At 36.1% G+C, this 23,386-nt stretch overlaps 1 protein-coding gene across 19 annotated transcripts in view; it reads left to right on the forward strand.

Moving 5' to 3' along the window:
• Window positions 1-23,386, forward strand: part of PARD3B (par-3 family cell polarity regulator beta) — a 1,143,268-nt gene that overhangs the window by 636,824 nt on the left and 483,058 nt on the right. For 16 of the 19 annotated variants that reach the window (XM_077154793.1, XM_077154795.1, XM_077154798.1 and 13 more), the window contains 5 exons: window positions 2,262-2,348; window positions 8,154-8,279; window positions 10,912-11,270; window positions 13,728-13,867; window positions 14,981-15,109. In XM_077154793.1, the coding sequence (XP_077010908.1) occupies window positions 2,262-2,348; window positions 8,154-8,279; window positions 10,912-11,270; window positions 13,728-13,867; window positions 14,981-15,109 (841 nt within the window). Of the gene's footprint in view, window positions 1-2,261; window positions 2,349-8,153; window positions 8,280-10,027; window positions 10,362-10,911; window positions 11,271-13,727; window positions 13,868-14,980; window positions 15,110-23,386 lie in introns of those variants that run through there. The other 3 variants (XM_077154796.1, XM_077154813.1, XM_077154814.1) reach the window with 3 other exon arrangements.

The following is a 23,386-nucleotide window of genomic DNA, read 5'->3' on the forward strand; positions in this document are numbered from 1 at the left end:
GGGGTGTGGACATTCCTGGCAGCGTGGGACAGAAAGCCTAGAATGAGCTGGGACTCAGCATCAAGGGATTGAGAAAACCTTCTTGACCAAAAGGGGGAAAAGCAAAAGAGACAAAATGAAGTGTCAGTGGCGGAGAGATTCCAAACAGAGTTGAGAGGTTATCCTGGAGGTTATTCTTATGCATTATATAGATACCACCTTTTTAGTTAAGGTGCAATGGAGAGACTGGAGGTAAGTGCCTGAAAATGTAGAGCTGTGTTCCAGTAGCCATGTTTCTTGAAAATGATTGTATAATGATATGGCTTTAGCAATGTGACTGTGTGATTGTGAAAGCCTTGTGTCTGATGCTCCTTTTATCTACCTTATCAACAGATGAATAAAACCTATGGATTAAAAATAAATAAATAATAGTGGGCCCAAATGTTAAAATAAATTTAGTAGATTGAAATGCTAGTGATCAGTGAGGGGGAAGGAGAGAGGATATGGTATGTACGAATTTTTTTCTTTTTACTTTTTATTTCTTTTCCTGGATTGATACAAATGTTCTGAGAGATGATCATGGTGATGAATGTACAAATGTGTGATGATATTGTGAGTTATTGATTATATATCAAGAATGGAATGATCATATAGTAAGAATGTTTGTGTTTATATAATTGTTACGTTTGGAAAAAAAATTGGGGTATAAGACCAGATTTTTTTTTTTTGAGAGTTGTTTTTTGGTCTATTTACAGCTCTCTGCCAACTAAGCATTTTGTATTCAGTACTTATAATATATATCTATATATAACATTCCATAATTCATATGTTCATATAAATGTTCATATCCTCACACCTAAAATATAGAGAAAAATCTATTTTATCGCATGATATGATCACTCTGAAATTCTGTTTTGACTCTACCTTTTGTTCCAGGCTTCTGATATAACCTGCTTGACTGAACAAGTTTTAAATATATCAGCAATATCTGGGTAAAACTCATTTGAAATTTATTGTCGGATTTGAAATTCCATCATAATCTACAAATGCTGGAATCTGACGTGCACTTTTGCAGATTTAGAAAGAAATTTACATTTAAAATAATCCTAATCCATTAATGAAAATATATTTAATGCATTTTAAATAGCTAATAATTTAGGGAATACTTCATGCAGAGTGAGTTCATGAGGCATTTTGCTTTCTTATTATTGTTCCCAACTTTCTAGCAACAAAGCAAAATTTCTTCATTTCAATTTGGAGGAGAAAAGGGTTTGTAGCAGCTGTAGCTCTTAATTTGACATCTAGTTTCAGGTCATTTTTATGTAAATAGGAAATAATAAAGACCTGCTTACAATTTCCATAACAGGGATGTTTACTTCAACTTTATCATTTTTCCTCTGGCAATTTTGTTTTCTTTTTCTGGGATTAAAGGAGCCAATAATTTTTCATGGTTATTATTTTTCATTTTTATGAAAACTTGTTAGTTTTACCATTTATTACCCCCAAAGCGCCAAATGTTTTGTATATTTCAAGCATACACACTATCCATTAATGTTTGTAGCTCATCCTTTCCTTAATCTGAGATAGGTTAGTGGGTCAGGCTCTCTATTTCTTTCTGTAATGCATTTTCCCCGGTCCTTGCAACCTCTTTTCCTACATCTTAAAAAAAGAAAAAATAGAAGGTGAATTGTTCCATCGAATACAACTGATACCTTATTGAAAGGCAAGTTTAAGTCCTCATTTATAGTGGTTTGAACATGCCCACATGTATTACTAACTGTGGCTTCACAGCCTTTGTAGTATGTGATTCTGTGCTTTGTCTAATAAATACATACTTGATTTCATTTTTCTTTGGTTCTGAAAAAATAGCCTAACTTATTCTTACGCATAGATATGCTTCTGTGTATTTTCTGATCTGTACTGCAGTTTTCAAGTGTGTCTCAATGAGGAGAAATTTCATTTTTCTGTACATCCTTTTAAATATGTTGATTTATGCAGATTAACTTAAGTAGGAAGTTATTTTTGCAGGCAGTCTTTTCTATTTGTTCCTTTTCTAGGGGGGGGAATAATAAATCAGACAGTCTTGTAAAAATTTTGTTTCCTAGATCTTCTAAACCTACCAAAAAATCATGCATCCCTTTTATTTCATCTCTGTTGTTGAATTTACAATAGTTGATAAAATCCTGAGGTGCTCTGTGTTTGTGTGTGTGTGTGTGTTTTAATGTGCCTCATCTCTATTTTAGTCGAGACTCATGTGTACTCTTGTTTTTTTTCTGCCCCAGTGATGTGACAAGAACAGTGGAGATTTCTGGGGAAGGAGGCCCTTTAGGAATACATGTTGTGCCCTTCTTTTCCTCTCTGAGTGGAAGGTAAGATGTTTTCCTTATTTCAGAAGCTCATGCTAATGAAAAAACCTGATTTGAGCTCATTTTCCCAAACATTTTTCAGAAGAGGATTAAGTATATATCTCTATTTTTCAGATGGACACTTCAAAATATACTTCTGTTGGCTACTTAGGTAGTAGAACCAAATTAATTTTTATCTGGTATGCAATAAAAAAGAAAAAAAATCAATCACAGTTCCTGATTTCACAGTTAATTATGAAGTACTTTCTTAAAGTATTCTCATTAGTGTCACATAGTCATCAGAATCCTTGGCAAAAATACGACACGAACATACTGTTAGGTGAAATTTGCAAATGAATTTTTAATATTTCAAAATATATGTCAATAAGTGAATATAGTAATTCCAAATTGATACTTCCTGTGTGATTATCTCTTATATTGGCACATAATCTGTTACATTTAGAAAATGAAAGTAATTGTGAAATGTTATATTCTGAGTCTCATGAATATAGGAAACTAAGAATTATAACTATTCTCGTTTGCAAATAGCTTTATCAAGCTGTATATGTTTGGATGATTTTAGGTATGATGGCAAAATGTGACCATGCCACTTTTTTCTAAAATAAAAAAAATTAGTTAAAAATATTTATTGGGGAGAGGGGTGCAAGGTAGTTCAGTAGTTGAATCTTACCTGCCATGCAGGAGACCCAGGTTCGATTCCTGGTCCATGTACTTCCCAAAACAAACAACCAACAAACAAACAACAGATTCAACAAATGATACTGCAATAACGGGATACTCACATGAAAAAGTAATGAAATGTGACCCTGCCATACAGCATACAAAATAATAATAATAATAATTTATCACATCCATTGAAAAATTTAAAGGCATTATATTGCTAAATCCACACTGGTAAATGGTAATTTAGATGTGTCAGTGCTTCTTAAAATTCACTTTTATATACCTGGATATAAAACTAGTTTTCCTGATAGATATTATTAGAGTGTGTGCCTAAAGGCTAATATTAGTACTATTGTAATAAGCTTAAACAACTAGTATTTGATATTATATCACTTTTCAGTACAATGACTGACCTTAGCACTAGGCTGATATTGACAAAGGTTATTAGAAACTTAAAATCTGTTTCCCACCCCCATTATATGATTTTAAATAATTTGCTAAATGTGTTTTCTTAAATTAAATGTATTATTGTAAAAGTATAATAAGTTAGGACAAAAGAACATAAAAATCAAACAATTTACCTAAGTTCACATAAAAATCTGTATCTCCTGACTTACCCTAAATCCATTGCTCTTTCTAGTATAAAAATTTTCCCAAAGATTATATAATACTAATTTTACTAATTATTAATGTTTGTTCAATTCAGGCTGCCATAGAATGGGAAGACCACATTTAGCCATGATATTTTGGTTGGCATCATGTTCTGCAGGTAGCCATCTGCTACCTGTAATTGCAAAGTCATCACCTTTCTTTTTTTTTATTAAAAAAAACAGCAAATAACATCTGATGCCAAGCTCTTGCTTGGAATGAATGTTCCCTAAAAAGAAATGAACCGAAAAGCTAGTGTCTCATTGTCTCATTTCCTGCATGTGTTAATAAGTGTGTTTATAAATGTTATGGGTTATGGTTCAGGACAAGCTGAGGTTGTTTTTGATAGACAGGGTGAGTATTTACCCAGTTGTCTTGAGAAATTCTAATGACTTTTGGCAGAAGTGTATTGATGGAGCTTTGCAAAATGCCAGAGAAGTTAAATTACCAGGCCCTTTAGTTTAATGAAGCTGGAATAGAACACAAGATCTTCCCAATTTCCAAAACATGAGAAAATATACAACGTGACAGACACCATACTTCATTTTCAATACTTTGGAAAACAAGTTGACCCTATATAGCAGAAATCTCTCTCTCTCTCTCTCTCTCTCTCTCTTCAGATGAGGGAAATACAGTAGGATTTATTGATTTCTTCCCTTCTCCTTCCTGGTTCTGATTTTTAACATAAGCCTTGTACGTAATAGAAAGAACATTGGACTTGAATTCAGAACAATTTGATTTGAATTCCAGTGCTCTCTTTTTTATAACCTTACACAAGTCCTGTAATAATTTGCCATAATAGATGGATATTTGAATACCTGTTTCACATTGAGGTTGTAGGGATTAAACGGCATTAAAAATGTGAAAGCTGCTTGTAAAGTATATAGTGTATGAACATGTAAATTATCAAAAGTTTTATTATTTTGACTAAAGTAAAACTCCCGAATCAGAAATTAAGTTTTATAAGTTCATGGTCAGTAAGTTGGTGAAGAAATACTGCTTTTTTTTTTTTTTCCTCTCCACTGGTATTATAGAAAGGAAATTTAATTAAAAACATTAAAAATCATATGGATGTGGAGACATGAGCCAATAAAAGTTAAGAAGTAATGAGTACAGGCTGAAACAGCACACTTAACTCAACCCATGTGTCTAGATGCAAACATGGTACAGAGGCATGTCAGACAAGTGTCTGACTTCACATGCCATCTGGTTTCACTGTGTGAGCACAGGGGGTTAGTTAAGTTCATAGTGAAATACTTAGTTCTTAATTTCCTTCCATTTATTGGTTTGTGTCATTATTTTAAATTAGAATTTACATTTAACATTTAATTCTTTATTAAGACTTCTGTAATTGGCCTTGCCTCCACAATCTTTTTCTTTTTCTTTTAGAAAACTACTGTTTCACCTGTTGTTGAATAAGAAACCTTATCTAAGTTTGGGCATCCTAAATAAAATGCAGTGGCTGCTGGACTAGATAAGATTCAATGAATTTATTAGATGCCATAGTATAGGGGCCCTAAATGCTGCTTAGATTGTGGCCCATTGGCTTTCACTGCAAAAGCAAAGCAAAACAAATATATAAAATCTGAGCCTACAAGGAAAAAGCAACTTAATATCATCCATTAAAAAATAATCAGTGTGCTCTTTAAATTTAAAAGTGTGAAATTAAAAGTTTTTTTCAATAAATAAAGGTACCATAATACACCTCAGTTTCCTAGGAAGGGCAGTTAAACATAAGAGAGAAGAAAGGATGAGTGACACATCATGTGGAAGGAGATGTTTAGACAAAAATGCTAAGCTCTTAGGCCAAGGCCAAGTGATGCAGTGGGAGGAATGGAAGAGGACATTGATCTAAATGATTATTAGTAGAACAAGAAGCTATTGTTGCCCCTCTTATTCTGAAGGGCTGGAGATTTCGGCATCCTTTACCACTATTCATTAATGCAAATTAACTAGTTAGTCTCGGCCTATAACTCCTCGACAGCATTAATCTTTAAATCCTGCAAGTCTGGATCTCAAATGAAACAGTCACCACAGCCCACCAGTTTAGGGCAAAGAGGATAATGAGAGATTTTTTTTTTTCCTAACCCTTCTTATACTGGTCTGAATGAATTCAAACTGGAGGGAATAATGCATCCCTTCCGTCAAAAAGAGAGGGTAGGGGAAGTTTGTTGTTGTGGACCAAACTAATAAAATCAGTCAGTTTTACATCTTTCCCAAATTACTTCTGACACATGGGTTTTACAGTTGGGCTTGTTTTGTCAATAAATTTTTCATGGAGAGTTAGGTTATTTAGATCAGGGAGGTTCACATAGCAAACTCCAGCTGTAATATACCGGCTAAATTGCAATCCAGTGGCCTGAAAGAATTAATTCATCTCCCAAAATGTGAAATTAAATCCTAGGGAGTAACATTACATGACTGATGATGAACTGAATTAAATTAAAGGAAGACTTGAATGCTTGTTAAAAAAATATCGCTTACATAAACTAGTTTATAACCATATGTGAGTGTCCTAATGGATAATGTTATTATGAATCCACCGTACAAAAATCCAAAATGTGAACTATTAGAGGGTTATTTAATTTAGGAGGAAAATTCCATTTTTCTATTTAGTGTACATTTTACATATCAAGTAGTTGAGATTTAATATCATGGTATAAAATTATGATTGGATTAGTATCTTGGAAATATCCATGTGAATTCCAAATCCACTATCAAATTTTAGACTGACCCCTTTTTTCCTTCTGTATAGAAAGTTTGATTAACATAACAGCCTACTTAAACTAAGTGGAAATCAAGCCTAACCCCTCATCTCACACTTGTGCCTATGAACTGAACCTTCCCTGCAATGGTGGCATGATTATTTGTTGTTCCCTCTCCTACATCAGCTTACTGTATTCATCTAACAATCCTCAAATAGAGACCTTCTAATTACCACTGCTCACAGCTCACTCATGGACGTCTTGAGGTGGGATGAGCTCATTAAGACCTGAGGTCCTGGGATAGAGCCTCAACTTTGGGACTCTTCCATACAGGAGGATTGTTTTTCCTCCTATGCTTTCATTATAGACTGCCCTTTTTCCATGGCTGACCCTGTTATTCATGCATAACATGTGCTCATATTTTATTTAGATTTGAGATTTAATGCTAAGGGACCATGGAATAGGATGCAAGTTTCCTTTACAAAAGAGAATGAGAAGTAGCAAAAATAAGGTGATAAGGGAGCTGATTCCCCTTGGAGGACACACCTATCTCTCGTATTCTGGTTCATATCTAAGACCCTGTCATATGCAAAGAGAAGGGAAATGCCTCAAATGAGAAGCAGAGAAAATATACACAAGTGCCATTTCTTTTAGATTTTGCTTTAAATATCAATGATATATAATAGTTGCATGTATGTAATTTAATTCTGTATTCTCATTACCATAGTTTTCTTTCCCTTTTCCTTCTTTTCCAACATCCCTCCCCGCCTGACTCCAAACCACAGTCACAGAACACCAGCTGCCCCTGGATATCTTCTCTTTGTCTCTTCCTGGTTGAAATTTCATACAACACTTCCCAAATCCCTGCCTTCATCACATCGTTGCCCTGCTCAGAATCAGTGAGTGGTGGGTGGTCTATTCCACCTTCATCACATTAAGTTCATCTGCTGGTGTTCACGGCCTCCCATCCTATGTTAACTCACCAACTCCTCCTTGCACAAATCCAGTTTCAACAAACTCCATGCATATCCTCTCTCTTCTCTTATCCAGATCCTACTCATTATTCAGATGCAGTTTACAGCCTCACATTCTCCCCGAATCCTTCTGTGAAAATTCTAGACCCTATTGATATCTCTGGTATTTGAACATTTACTGTACTCTGACTCTGCACTGACCAGTGGTCTCGTCCTGGTTCTTTTCTCATGTTCCTCCATCCTGAGCATGTAGGAAAAACGAATGCTGATTTTATTCAGTGATGCTAACAGATGGAACTGAACTTCCTTCTAAAATGAGTAATGAAACCTTTGCTTAAATCTTCTATTTCTTAACATTCTAATTATTAGAATATGTAGTTAGATTGCGAAAAATTACCATGGCTACCTAATCCTTCCCAATTCTAAACACTAAATCACCACTTTAGAACTAACTCAAACATATAATACACAGTATTATAATCCACTCTGACACTCTCCTCCAAACCAAAAGTACTTTGTGTCCTCATTTCCTATGAGCTATACTAGCCTTTCCTAAGTTGCTGGAAGCATTAATAATGGAGTTGTGGTTTAATGGTCTCTATTTGGTATTTATGTATATATGCCTTGAAGGAATTTTTTCTCTTTTAGCTGTTTTTTTTTTTTAACTAAGGTCTCAAATGATAAACTATTACCTGAATATCAAGCATAATTTCTTTTGTAGATAGAAATCAACTCTTATTTCTGAATTGTTGGAAGCGAAGAAATAATTAGCATATTATTATCCAGTAATTCTATTTCAACATGAATTTTGCATTTAGAATTCTAGGACTCTTCATCCGTGGCATTGAAGAAAACAGCAGGTCCAAGAGGGAGGGACTGTTTCATGAAAATGAATGTATTGTAAAAATCAACAGTGTGGATCTCGTAGACAAAACCTTTGCTCAGTAAGCATTTTTTCCCATTGTTTTATTTACTTTATTGGTCCCTACAATGCTTATAATCATTACTGAACTCACGATGATAAAATTTCCCGGTAGAATTTCTGGTCAGCTCCCTATGCCTGATCCCAAGACATCCATTTTCAAATGCATATTATGTTTTAGCACACTCAAAGGTGGCCTGCACATGTCTCTGCCATCCCTGAGTATTTTAAACTGCAGAATACAGCAAGACTTCCTGCCTGCTTGTCATGCTGGGGCATTATTGATAAGTTTGTTTTTCTTGGGATCTGGGTCAGTTGGACTGGTATTTAATGACTCTTTTCACAGACTGTTAGTTCAGCTTATTAATTAACTTAACTTTTGTCAGAAGTCTTCCTTAAACTTAAAAAAAAAAAAAAAAAACTCTGAGAGAAGTCTTTGAGGAGCCACTGAGTAATAGAAACTAATGCAAAAAAAGAAAAAATCTAAATTAAATCCCTTCTCAAGAAATCATCTCTCTCTTTGCTTGTGAAAATGTCATGGGAATAGGTTCCTGGACCTAAGAAATAGAGTGTATAGTAATCTGATGCATGTTTTTAAACTGTAATGTTGGCATTGCAGTGGGATTTGAACAAGGATGTAAGCACAAATACTCCTTGATAATGATTGCCTGACTCTGTTGTTTCTGACCTGAACAGCTTATAGTGTGTCTTCTCTCTGAGCATTAGTGAGTTTTTTCTGTTGTGTGCAGTGGGGTGAGGTGAGTGGTTGTTGTGGAGGAGCAGTGAGTCTTGGCTGCTAAAGTGTAGAAATAAAACTTTTTCTCCTTCTTAAAACAGTGAATAATAGGCAAAATCATAATTAATAACGATATCAGTTTTTTTAATAGCCCTGTGCCTTATTTTTTTTACAAGGATTTGATAGGTGTACAGGGCAGACAATATTATCCCTCATTTATAGAGGTAGGAACAAATTCAGTGACTTCTGCAAATATGCATGGTTAGTATAGAGAAGAAGCAGATTCCTAGTCAAGCAAAAATAATGTAGGGGAGCTGACTAGACGATTGGGGCTGCCTGTGTGGAATCTCCTCCCTTCCTTAGCAATATGGGCAGCTAAGTGCTTTAGTTAGGGCTGCTCAGATACCAGTTGAAATTATGATTAGTTCTTATTAGGTGTGGCAGTTAACAACAGAGATATGAAATAACAGCAGCTTAAATAAGATTAAGATTTACTTATTTATTTATATTTATTTATTTATTTTTAGGGGATGTCTGGTCCAGTAATTGAACCTGGGTCTCCCACATACCACTGAACCATCCATGCACCCTAAGGCTTATTTTATTTGAAGCCAAATAAGTATGGAGATGGACAGCCCTGTGTGTTAGTATAGCAGCTCCACAGTCATCAAGTTATTAGACATCTTCCATCTTTCTGTTTGCTCATTCTTACAATGGGGCTACTATTTTTAAGTTGTTTCATCATCACAAGATGGCTGCTGGAGTTACCTCGATCACTTCTGACTCCCAATAAATAGGAAAGAGGAAGAAGAGGTTTCTTTCCCCAGCTGAGCCACTCTCTTTCCTTTACTCTCTATTCAACTCCTTCATTTACATCTCAATTGGCAAGAAAGGCTGAGAAAGTTTTTACCAAGCAACAGTGTACATAGAAGCATAGAAAAGAAGAGAAAAAGTAGTAGGGAATCTATGTAAAATATTTTATTATATTATATATAGCATTATATATAATAAATATATAAAACACATATTACATAGATGTTTTTGACATATGTGATAGGTAAAAACATACAGATTTATAAATAAGTTCTTTACAAAGCAAACAGACAAATAAAGTACTAGGATAGAAAAGTAAAACCTCAGCCAATTATAAGTCCCCTTAAGGAAAAAACAAGGTACTTTATGAGAGAATAACAGGGAGGGTGCATTGTGGTTTGACTATCCACTGTGACATTTCAGCACAACCAAAGCGCCTGCCAAAATGTCTTATGAGGAAACATCTGTGTTAAAATTGAGTTTCTGGGGCAGGCCTCCGTGGCTCAGCAGGCAGTGTTCTCCCCTGCCATGCCAGAGACCCAGGTTCGATTCCAGGTGCCTACCCATGCAAAAAAAAAAAAAAGAACTTCTGGAGCTCTGCTCCACATTAGAGCGACCTGACTTTAGAGCGAAGTCTTAAAAAGACACCTAATTGATAATCTGATAAGTAATATGAAATTATTTTTCCCATGTAAAAGTAAAGCTTACTTTTGTATTTATTTCTGTAATCACATCTAGGTAGATTTCCAAATAAGGAAAGACTTCAACGCTGTGGATCATTGGGCAAGGCAGTTAGCCTCTCTGAGGCTCAATTTCCTCATTTGAGAAATAAGAGCTAATTATACCTACAACACATGGTTGTCAAGAGTAAATGACATAATAATGCGTGTTAATAAGGTATGCCTAGCCCAGTGTAGGTACAGGTAGTGAAGAGGTTATAAGTGGTAACTAGTATTTTGTTGGCAAAATCATATTGGCATTCCTATTGTCATATTAGAAGTGTTTTCTGTGCTCCTACTACTCCCCCTTACCTGATGTTTGTGCATGTAAGAAGGTGGCATGTTACAGCGCTCTGTCCTTATGCATTCACTAACTCTCTTTCAAGGGCTCAAGATGTCTTCCGCCAGGCAATGAAGTCCCCAGACGTGCTCCTCCATGTGCTTCCACCCCAAAACCGTGACGAATATGAAAAATCGGTCATTGGATCTCTTGATATTTTTGGTAGCAAGGATGGTGTTTCGAGAACAAAGGTGGCACCTCCTGTTCATGGAAAATCAGGAATAAAGACAGTAAATCCGACGGGAACAAGTAGTCCTGAGGTAGATCCATCAACTTCCCTGCAACAAAGCAAGAGCCCCCGCGTCCCAAGGCTGGGAAGAAAGCCATCCTCTCCATCACTCTCCCCTCTCATGGGGTTTGGCACCAAGAAAAATTCAAAGAAAATTAAGATTGACCTAAAGAAAGGTAATTATTAAATTATGCCTAATAGCATTCTATTATTGTAACATGTAAAATTGGTTAAGAGAAATGCATTACAGCTAATTTAGTTAATTCTCCTTTCATTTAATTGCATCAAAGAATAGATTTAAGTGTATACTTAGTTAACTTAAATATCGGGAACTTTCTTTTTTTATTCTTTGGGAGAGTTTAGATTATTTGAAATAAGGAATTAATAAAGGCAAGTTAGAGAATGGAAAGAATCGTTGCAAACTTGGTAGAAACACAATATTGTGTTACAATTTAATACTAAATAGGCACTAAAATTTAGCCTCTAGTTCTCAACAATGGTTTTAAACCAGCAAAAAAGTTTACCTCTCAAGAAGCAAATATGTGATGATTACTAATCTTATTAATTCAACTTAATTTCAGAACATATATTTATGCAATATTATGCACACATGCTCACACACACAAGCATTCATGCACTTCCGTGCTTTTGTTAATTTTGTAACCTCTGCCTGATATTCCCTTCTCCCACTGCAGCCTTCTGATTCTGTGTTTTTCAAGAATCAAAAAAAACATAGCTAAAACTAAGATCTCATAGTTTCTTGTCTGAATTAATAGCGAATTTAATTTTCACAAGATAGTTTTGGAAGATGTATTAATATATCATAAACAAATAACATGCATCTTTAATTAAGATATAGAGACTGTTCTGGAAAGATCCTCTGATCAAAATTTCATTCACTCACAAAGATACTCTACTGTGAATCAATCATATTCGTTAGGGTGACAAATACTTGAGTGTGGTTCTTATTTAAATACAACTATTGTCTTTTTTGCACAAATTATCTGGATATGTATGACACTGGGTTGGGTGTTTTGAAAATAGTAAGATGAATCAGACTCAGAATATGACCTTAAAAATTTCATCAGCAAGCCTTGAATTCCATGTAACGAATATACCATCACAAATATACTTTGGGAAGATTAATCCTACAGCAAAGAGATGTACTGGAGAAGAGACCAAACAAAGAAGGATCGGCAAAAGCTACATTACATCTATCTATGTGGAAATATAATATGCATGCTTTAATAGTTTACTAGTGTGGGAGGCAAAAGAAAGAGAAGAATTACAGTTACTGTTGAGGTTTTCAGACAGGGCAACTTGCACATTGCAGGTGTCATTACTGGAAATTAGAATTATAAGTAAATGAGAATATTTGAAAAGGCCATGGTCGAGTGGAGAAGGAAGTACATAGTGAAGGTTGAAATACTGCTAAGAATATGTGCAGTGTGTCAGAGTGAAGTGCTTCTCATGACCCTCGGTGAAGAGAGGGAATTGAAAAGCTGCTAGTTCTAGGCCCCTTCCCTTGTGAAGATGCCCTCTCCAATGTGGGAGTCTACCCTTCTACCATTTGTTGACCCTGGATGTTGGACTGCTACTCAGATATTGAAATTTCTTAGTGCTTTTTAGTTTGTATATATTTTTATTTAAAAAAAAAAACAATTTTTTATTTAATAAATTTCCTCTAATGTTGTAAAAAAAAACAGAAAGAAAGAAAGAAAAGGACCAAAGTAGGAGATTTAGGTCTCATTTCCAGAGAGAAAGAGGGAAATGAAAGTTGTGCCAGGAGCTGGTCAAGGCAGGGTCTAGAGGGCAAAATAGCCTAGGACAGATCCTTGGGGAAACGTCTTATATTTATATGGGAAGAGAATGGGTAAGACTTAGAGACAGTGATAGCTGTGACATGATTAGAGAAGTAGGAAGATATTCAGAAAATAGCAACATGAAAGCCAAGGACTTTCATGACTTTAATGACTGGGAGGGAGAACTTAAAAGCTAGAGAAGGATCAAGGATAAGAGAAGTTACTGGATATGGTCATGGGCAGGTCATTGATGGTAGAAGCTTGGAGAAGCTCTAAGATGTTTTCAGGTGAAGAAGCCTGAGCATACTTACAGATAGAGTGAAAAGACAGACTGGAAGGGAGACATTGAAGATGCCAGAGAGTGGGGCAGGAGGTGCCATAGCAAGCGATGGGGCAATGGGATGTAGCAGTGTGAAGAACAGAGGCACAAGAGGTGCAATTTACAGAGTGGGTAGATGACAGAGTAACTGACCAAACTCAAGTCTGATAGCTGTTTGCTTCCCAGTAAAATATGAAGTCAGGTTATGGTTTACTAAGAAATCAATTTTGCTAGTATGTAGATAACACATGGCATTTCTTCTGGGACTTTAATAAATGAAGATGTTATATATTTGCACTTGGACCTGAATTCACTTTGGTACCATCATGGCATTCCAGGAACTATAATCTCTATTTGAAACCAGAACAACTGAAGCATATTAAAAATCTCCTGAAATGTAGCTATTTTACTTATTCTATGTTGGTTTAAATTCGGTACATTTCACTATAAGATTAAAGATAATATTATTCCTGCTGAAGACATCCATGCATTTTTCTGATCTCATACTTTAGGTCCAGAAGGACTTGGTTTCACTGTGGTTACCAGAGACTCTTCCGTACATGGTCCTGGTCCCATTTTTGTGAAAAACATTTTACCGAAAGGTGCAGCAATAAAAGATGGCCGCTTGCAATCAGGAGACAGGATTTTGGAGGTAAAATTGAAATTAATATCTTCAATAAAATATTGGTTTTGAATATTATTGTTATATTTTATTATATTTTAAATGCTACATATATTATATTTTTAATGCTGCATATGTTGAAAACTATTACTTGTGGAAAAGACAAGGACTTTAATTAATTATAGAATCAATAATGAGGTGTCTAACTTTCTCAGTCCTTAATAAACTTGCTCAGTCCCTTTGACACAGGGCCAAATAATACTGACTATGTTTCTCTATCTTTTCTTTCTTACTTCTACCTCTTACGATCCCTGGGGAATTGGGATCAAACCCAGGTGTTTGTCATTTATTCACTAAGGGCTAAGGCTAGCAATGGAAACAACTAAAACGATTTTTTTCATAGGGATGGACTTGGAATAACCATGGCAATTTGTTTTTTTTTTTTTCTCCCCCCATTTATTTTTGTTTGATGGTATCATCTTCATGGCTAGATATATTTTGTCGATTAATCTTGCAAGAAATCATCTTCATTGAAAGCTGTCTGTCTCCATTTTATTATCTGGAGTCATGGAAGCATTGTGATAGCTTTTGTGTAGTTCTAGATCAAAAGAGAAAACGTACTGAATGACCAATGCAGGTCCAAATTCAGATCTCCAATAATCAGTGGTAACCTGGTGACTGTAATTTCCTAACCATGTACCGGAGTGTAGAATTATAACTAAAGACTGACATTTCCAGAGCAATCTGCCATGGGATGGCCGCTTACCTTTTGCCCATTGTTGTAGGCAGAAAATGTTTCCAGGTAAACATTTGAAACCTTCTCCCTGCCTGTTTGATGAACCATTCTCTGATATTTATCTGTTTGGTTTTCCCCTCAGAGGAATGTGATGCCTTAAAACTAAATAAATACATGAGAAAACAAACTGCTGCTACTAATTACCAACTGTCAGAGACTGTACAGCACCATAATAATTACAGCCGATGTATTATTAGTATATTAAACATGGTTGGTTTGGGGCCATGTGTTATAGTTCTTCCCTGGTTGTGGGGGCCCAATGGCTGCTCACTTTAGAAAAAACATCTAAGGTGGACGGAGATGGCAAGTGCTGCCACTGCAGCTGTTTGTCCGATTGCATTCATTAGGTAAACAGCAGAGACGTCACCGGACGCGCGCAGGAGGAGCTTGTGGCCATGCTGAGACGCACCAAGCAAGGGGAGACGGCTTCGCTGGTCATCGCCCGCCAAGAAGGCCCTTTTCTGCCCCGAGAACTGGTAATGTTCAGATACCCGTCTCTCTCTGTTTTCTATGAAGAGCTACACAATCACTGCCTATAGCTTAGACGTGAGTTCTAAACCACTTTTAAAATGTAATTTGTAACCAAAATTGAATCGCACCAAAGCGTTTGCTCCATTTGTGGTATCGCAGGACCGTGATACGGTGAGTGGTGTATGCAAACGCCGCTCTAAGTTGAAACACACTTTCGAAGAAGCAACTTAACAGTCAACAAATTCAATAAAATGTACCTGAGTGTGTGCTTTGTGCTAAGCCCTGTGCAAAGCACAATCAGCGAAACAGTTTATGACCCTACTTTCATGGCATTTGCAGTCTAAAAGGAAATTAAAAGTTAACCAAATATTCAAAATAGTGATGAAGATTAAGGAGCGGAAGCTGCAGAGTGCGACAGTAACATACAACAGATGGATTTAACCTAGTCTTGAGGGTTGGGAAATGCATCTTGAAGAAGAGAATTTCCAAAGTCTTATTAAAAATGCATACCCTTTGACCTAGTCACTACACTTCTAGTCATTTGTCCTAAAGTGATCATGAAAGATATGGAAAAAACTCATGTACATTGATTTTTTTTTGCTCAGGTCCTATTTATTGTGGTGATATATTAGGCATTGTACAACCATGAAGTATTGGTTAAAGAAATCACTGCATAGCTCTCCAATGAAATATAAGTTCATAAAATGGTCTCAGTACAGGATTAATAATAACAGAAAACGTTTATGGTATAATGTTAAGTAAAAAAGTAGGGACCACAATTATATATAAAGTATTAGCAAATTAAATATTTTTAATCTTTGGAAAAGAACTGGAAGGAGATGCACCTGGGCTGTTAAGATTTTAAGAGATTTACATTTTCTTTATTTTTTTTTTTACAATTAAAACACGTACATTATTTTAATGTTAAAATGCCATATTTTTAAGAAGGCTATAGAAAATAAACTGAAGAATCGAAGGGCTTTTATGGATGATAACAAAGAGGAACAAATGTGATAAAAGGACTTTTAGTTGTTCCTTTTTTTTTCTTTATTCTTATTCCTTTTTTTTTCTCTGAATCTATGTAAAAAATAACAAAAGCACGTACAGGCAACATGATAGGTTCCCAGTGTTAGTTCATCAGAACGTTGAGAGTTAGGTGGGAGGATGAAGGATCTCAGCTAGGAAACATGATAATTTTTAATTATGTAAAAAGTTATTGTGTGGATTTGAATTGAATCTGTTTCTTCAGATGGTTTATCTCCATTAACATATATTAATTCAACGAAATTTATTAAATATCTGCTGTGTACAAAGTTGGAGGTTTGGGGGATGTGAAAAATGATTCGTTCCTTGCCCCTCATTGACCAATGCAGATGGTTAGAAGTGATAGAGTTTGGAGAACTTTCCAACCATTGGAGCTGTCTAAGAAGGAAATGGGTTACTTAGAACATTCAGGCAGAGATTGCCTTACCATCTGTCAAAGATGATCTAGAAAACAATTTGCCCATTGGGAAGGTGATGAGACTGGTTGACCTCTAAGATGTCTCTCTGAAATTTGACCCTATTATTCTGTCCCATGTGTTTATATTCAAGGTTGAATATATGACCACACCAGATCATCTTTCTTGTATATTAATGTTTTTTTTTTATTGGGCAAAGGACTCCCTTCACTCTAGGTTTCTGTGGCATGGAACTTTGATCTTTCTTTTTTCCATCATTATATTCATTTTTCCCCTTGTCACATTGTATGCCATAGGGAGGTCTACAGTAAAATAAGGAAGGGGAAGAAGAACGAGGGTACAAGCCATAAAGATTACACCCCCCCATTCCCTTTCCCCTACTTGACTCCTCCAAACCTAGCCATTTTGCAAGGCAGAATCCTGAACTTCTCTTTCATCTTCTCACTGAAGTCCCTATTCTTCTTAAAAAGAAATTCTACAGAAATTTAGAATCTAGATTTTTTTCTGTCTAAAATACAGATGGATTCTTCCTTCAATCCTTTGTTTACCCAAAGTTGATGTTCTTTCTCAAAAAGGGTCAAAATGAAAATACACAATAAAAAAGAGTACAAGGTGTACATATAGCTGAAAGCTCTTTTCTGACTCTTTGATTGCTAAAGATAAAAATTCTCAGAAAATCCCATTGTGATTCTGTGCTTGCTTGGGGGAATAGGAAAACAAACAAAGAAGTTTTGATGTGTATTCTGTTGAACTATGTATGATCCTGGACGGAATAAAACCCTACATAGAAAGAGAAAAAAACAGCTGGTCTCTAAACCCGAAAAAGAACCTAATGACAGAAAGCTGACTAGGGACTTAACGCCCAGGAGCCTCTAGATCCCCATCTAATAGCTCCCTATTCCTTTCTCCCATATGTCCTCTAGAATCCCCAGTTCCACAGCTGGTTCTTTCTTTCTAGATGTGCTCCCCTTCCTGCTGGTTATAAGGCAGAAAGGAATGGTGATCTTACTCCTAGTTTGAAACTCTGAATGTATTTTCCATCAAAAACAATTGTATCTGAGAATTAGAAAATAGAATAATAGAGTTTTCTATTTGAAGAGGATCTATAAGGATCACTCCAACTTTAGCGTTTAGGATGAGAAACCAGAGGTCCAATGGGGTTGAGTAACTTGCCCAAAGTCCCAAATGAGCTGAAACTGGAGGCCTAGGTCACCTAATGCTTAGCATCTTCTCTGGAGTCCAGATTCCTGTGTTCGACTTCTGTTATCACCACTCCCTAGATGGTGATCCAGAGCAGGTCACAAAATCACTCTGACATTCCATTTTCTCATCTGTATCCTAAGACTGTTGTGAGGATTAAAAGATAAAACAAGCAAAGCTCTTTGTATATTTTTGGCCAATTGTAAGTTCTAAATATATCTTAGCTATAAATATTTCTTCTAGAACATTACTAGCTCTCTAGTACAGTAAACAAAATGCTATAGCTACATTATGATATAAGTAAATTTTTGCAGGCTAGCCTGAGACTAACTACCATGTTGAATTATTGATTGTTTTGTAGTTATTATTATTTTAAAATGTATTCCCAGATCCAAGATACAGAATTACAAATGCAATTTTTATAACCAACCAAATCCATAAGTCAAGGTGGTGATATAATTGTGTATCACTCTCATTTAATGGAATTTAGTAAAATTTGATTTCTGTCCTAGAAATGACATCATGCACTGAGCCCACCAGGAAGAATATTAAATTAATTGTGCAAGTATGAGATTATGAGTGCAAATAAATTATTTGCTCTCATTGTTTTTAGTTTTATCTAAAATTTTGAAGCATATGGTTAGCATTAATTCTCTTAAAATTTTCTGGCAAATAATCTAAACTCTTTCAAAAAATGTCGTCATTCCACCATTCAGATATGTGGAATGTTCTTTGTAACCACAGCAAAGCAACGACCTTTGAGTCTTATACACTGTTAAGTAATATGGAATTGATATCTTTGTTTGGTAGAAATGTGGAACAGTATTCTTTTACAGCTCAAATAAATGCTTTTTTCCTTAAGTGTTAAGGTTTAAGAGCTGTATAAAGAGAAGTTATGTTTGGCATGTACTGCAGTATGTCGATAGGAATTGCTTCATAGTAACTAAGTGATAGCATGCACCGGGCTATTCGAAAGAGCAAAATGAAGAACAACAAGCCATGTGATACATTTTTGTGTTTTTCTTTCAAAAAATTGAAGGTTTCATCACTTTGGTCTCTTCCCCCTTATCATGATTGATGCGCACACTTGACTTTCCACTGAAAAACTGGCAGGATGAAGGAAGGACAGCACTTCCTACTTTTGTCTTGTTCTATCTCCTTTAAGGAAAACAAACTGTGTGTATTGTTTTCCTGCTCTAAGAAACTGCCTTCTCCCTTTGTTGAGCCTTGCTTTTTCATGAATTCTATATTCTTGTAACACCACCACATGGCCTGTTTTCTGACAGTTCAGTCTTCCTTACTTCCTTGTTATCATTAGTTTCTTGTAAAGTCTTCCCACATCCAGCCAAGGGAGTATGTGGTCAGCGATTAAACAGGAAGTCCCAACATAGGATCACCTCTCAGATGTGACCTTATGTCATTCCAGAGGGCTTAGCATCCATTTCCTGGTCATTTCTCCTGACCCATCCCATGAGAGAACTGTGCAGAGCTCTTATTTTCTGGTTAGTGTCCTTTTCCTGAGCATTTGGTTAGCATCAAGAGTTTAGTAGCACATTTTGCCAACCTTTCTTCCATTCTGTCAGGCTGGATTGAAAACCAGCTTAGAAGAATGTATGTAATAACACCATAACTTGTTAGCTTTTTCTAGCATCTTCATCGAAAAGAACTGTGCTTCTGAGGTGATCTTTCCAGAATCCCAGTTTCGGAGATCCTCTAATGTCTACATCCCTGACAGGGTGAGAGTTTATTAAATATATGTTCACATAAGAAATGTTTTTACAGAAGTTACTTTGAGATTAGTGTTTCTAATAGAATCAGAAGGTGAAACTGCTTCACCTTTATCTGCACTTGAAATTAATACTATGCTGCTAAATCAGGAGTTTATTTGGTCTATTCTGTAAAAGACTTGGCTTACAACATCTTTTCAAACTCTGATACCTGAATTTTCTTTCTAATACAAAGCATCAGATAAAGCTATCATTTCATTTAGGAAAGATATTGAAAAGTTAAAACTTTCCTATTTATTTCATGTCTTTATTTTGTAAGCACTTAAGAAAGGGAGAGAAAGAGGGGGGGAGATTGTGTTGTTTGTCCTAGGTTTTTTTGCCCATGGTATTGCATCTGCATATGTGTATGTGTATATATATTCTTTCACTTATTGGAGAAAAAGAAATATTCTTCCATTTCTTTGTTAACCTCCTCACATTTCATTTTCTAACCTGCTGCCTTGTCTTTAAATTATCTTAAAAATCACAGCAACCCCTGATGGGTAAAATGAGCTGAGAAAATTTCAAATGTATTTATAATTTCTACCTGCCAAGTTTGCTGCTATTAAATGCTGGCCTCTGCAAGTGGGATTAACTATATTTCAAGAAAGCAAGTTGCTCCTGCCTGGCATGATTGAGATCCAAAAGTTAGCCCTGTTCATCATGCTGATTTGACCTTCATTTAGAAATATTGCTTTGCTGAGAAAAAAAAGTAGGTACACATATGTGGAGGCTTCCTTAAGAGTTGTTGAGGTACACTACCATATTTACTAGTCCTATGACAACCTTAGTAAATGATACGTGACTCCAATTCCTTTGCAGATTACTCTGTCTTCTTATCATTAAGTGAAAACTTCACACCTTCAATTGTTAAATTATTTAACATCATAAATCATGGAAGAATTTGGGTTTGAAATCTTAAATGAACCTCATTTAACTGACATATCTTATTCTCTTTGGCTGTTGGACACAAATGATTCCATGGTTAATTAACCAAGATATTTAATAATGTATATATAGCAGTTATTTGTGGACAAGTAGCAGAAATTGAAGGATAAATTCAAATTGGCTTTTCTATCTAAACTAAGCTGCAAGAGTTATGTTTTGGAATTTAAATAATTATGCAAAACTCAGAATATCTCACTATATTTTATGGATTCTCCATGTAACAGTTCTAGTGACTTAAAATGGAATACTTAATAAGAAATAATCTCCATTTCTGCTTCTTTCCACAATAATTTCCATTTCCTTTTTACTGCATTTCCAGTCAGATAATATATATTGAAACCTAACCAAGGCTCTGCAACATGAACTCCAGAGATGAATAAAATGCATTCCTGTCCCCAAGAAGCTTCTAGCCCATAAAGAAAAGAAGAGTGAACAGAATGTGAGAGTAGATTATATTATGCAAATGAAGTGTTATGAGGATCCCACGTGTGTTGAGGACCAGGAAAACCTTCAAGAGCAAGACAGCATTTCAGAAGAGTCTTGATTGAGTAGGACTTCAAAATGCAGTGCTAGACAAGAGAGGAAATAGCATCTTCAGATACTCAAAGATTGGAAAAATACAAAATATGCCAAGGAGATAGTGGGCAGTTCAATTTGACAGAATGCTGATTATTAAGCAAGGGGCTAACATGAGGATGTGTTGTATGGAAAAGTTGGAAGGAACAAAGAGATGCTGAGTTACCTGGTAAGAGCTTATTATAATTCTTTAGAGTGTAATGATTAGGAGCTTGGAATCCTGGCTCTACCACTTATTGGCTGAGTGGCCTTGATCAAGTTACCTCCTTGAGCCTCCATCTCCTCTTCCCTAACATGGAGATCAGATTGGTATCTATTTAAGAAAGTAGATGCAAGGACTAAATGAGATGCATGCAAAGTGCTTAGAATAGGCCACCACAGAATAGGCTTCAACAAATGTTGTTGTTCTTTTTGTCATAATCATCATGACCATCATTGTCATTGTCATTGAGATAATACGTGTCTGACTTATGTTTTCCCTCTCTTAGGAAATGGGGTCAGATTCAGAAACAGAAACCTTTGGTTTTTGGCAACTGATGGATATGGGGGTGACAGAGTGAGAAAGATCATTCCAAATTCCGAGTTTGGATGTCTAGTGCTATCATTAACAGATATATGGGCTGATTTGGAGGAGAAAATAACCATTGTCCTAGAATTTCATTCTTTTTGTGGATCCTAGACTGGCTTCTGGGCCAGAGATCAACATTTTTTCTTTCTCAGACCCTTTAGCCATTCCAAACATCTTTCACCTATTTAGATGTTACCATGCCATCTCTTTGCCAAACCTTTGCAGTGAGGTTTCTCTCTGCTTAGGACACCACCCCCACCCCTTTCACCTGGGCAGCTCTTTTGGAAATCTACTGACAAGTCACTTCTTTGGGCAAGGCTTCCCTGAGTGCCCAGGTCTCGATTGAGGAACCCTAGTACATGATCTGTCCATTTACAGTACTCCCCTTACCATTCCCCTGGATCACACACAAAAAATCACACATTGTTAAAATTTCTCCATTAGACCTGAAGACCTATAGACATAGAAATTGAGAGCCCAGGTTTGGGAGTCTCGTAGCCTGGATATGAGTCCCTCCTCTATCTTATTAAACCTCTCAATGCCTCAAATGAGGACAATACCACCACCTACTTCGCAGGGTTGTTTGTGAGGTTGAGTCCAGATGTTATCACATGGTACGTGTCAGTGTTAACTCTTGTTATATCCTGTACCTGGCATAGCACATGCTCAGTAAGTATTTATAGACTGAATGAATGAAGCTCCGTGTTTACTAAACCAGGTGATAGAGAGCGCTGGAAAAAGTACTGCTAAAGGAACTGTTACCCCTAATCTATATTTAATCTGCATCCAAAAATGCATCATCCATCCTGCTACAGTTGTTTTAAACCAAATCAAAAACATGGGTAGGGATTTCCTCATATTTCAGAGTAATAGCAGTCTCTAATTAAAGATGCATGTGACAACAAGGATTAGGATAGTATTGAATGTAAATGAGAGGTAATTTATATTGATATCATGAAGACAATTGCACAGTGTATTTGTGCAGTTTACTTGTAAAAGCACAGAAAAGCAGTATGGTTATATATTAAATTATTAGAGATATTTTTGAAGTATTTATTTATTTATTAAAAAAACAAAGACTATGCTTTTATTGACACAGGTTTTTCATGGAAACAGCCTTAAGCTTTAAGCCTTCATCCTCCCTCCCTTTAGGCTCTGGCTGAAGCAGCAGGGAGTGGGGCACAGATAAATTAAAATTTCCTTAAAATGCTGCTATAGGCAAAGTAAAGTACTTAACTAGAACTAGCTTAAAACAAACAAGTACCCAGTCATCAGCCTTAAGGCAAGTTCTGACTGTTTCTAAGGAGGATGTGGCTCTTTGTAGGTTGTTGGAAAGGAAACCAGATGTTGGCTGGAAGGACTGCTTCTCCATCCAGTGAGGCAGACAGTGAAGACTCATCACTGGCCACCTTTGTTTCTAAAATGCTGCCTAGTTTTCAGGGACCAGTGGGGGCCCCTGTTTCCAAAGGTGCTGGGTCTGGGAGCTTCCTTATCTCTTTCACCAACCTGCCAGCTCACTATATAAAGAATGTGGCTCCAGGCCTGGCTGATGCTCCAGATGGGGGTGGAGAAGTAGAGTCAAGCCCCAGAACCTTCCCTTCGTACCAGCTTCATCTCTTGCTACTTCTCAGCCCTGGGGCCTGGCACTTGGAAGTTTGCAGAAAACATGGACTACATCGAATGGAATCAGGCACTTAGCTCCTATACCCAGAAATGGGGACACTGAAAAACAACTTCTCAAGGTGTGAAAGAAGACTCAGGAGA

This window comes from Tamandua tetradactyla, chromosome 3 (assembly GCF_023851605.1).
Source record: "Tamandua tetradactyla isolate mTamTet1 chromosome 3, mTamTet1.pri, whole genome shotgun sequence".
Classification (NCBI taxonomy): domain Eukaryota; kingdom Metazoa; phylum Chordata; class Mammalia; order Pilosa; family Myrmecophagidae; genus Tamandua; species Tamandua tetradactyla.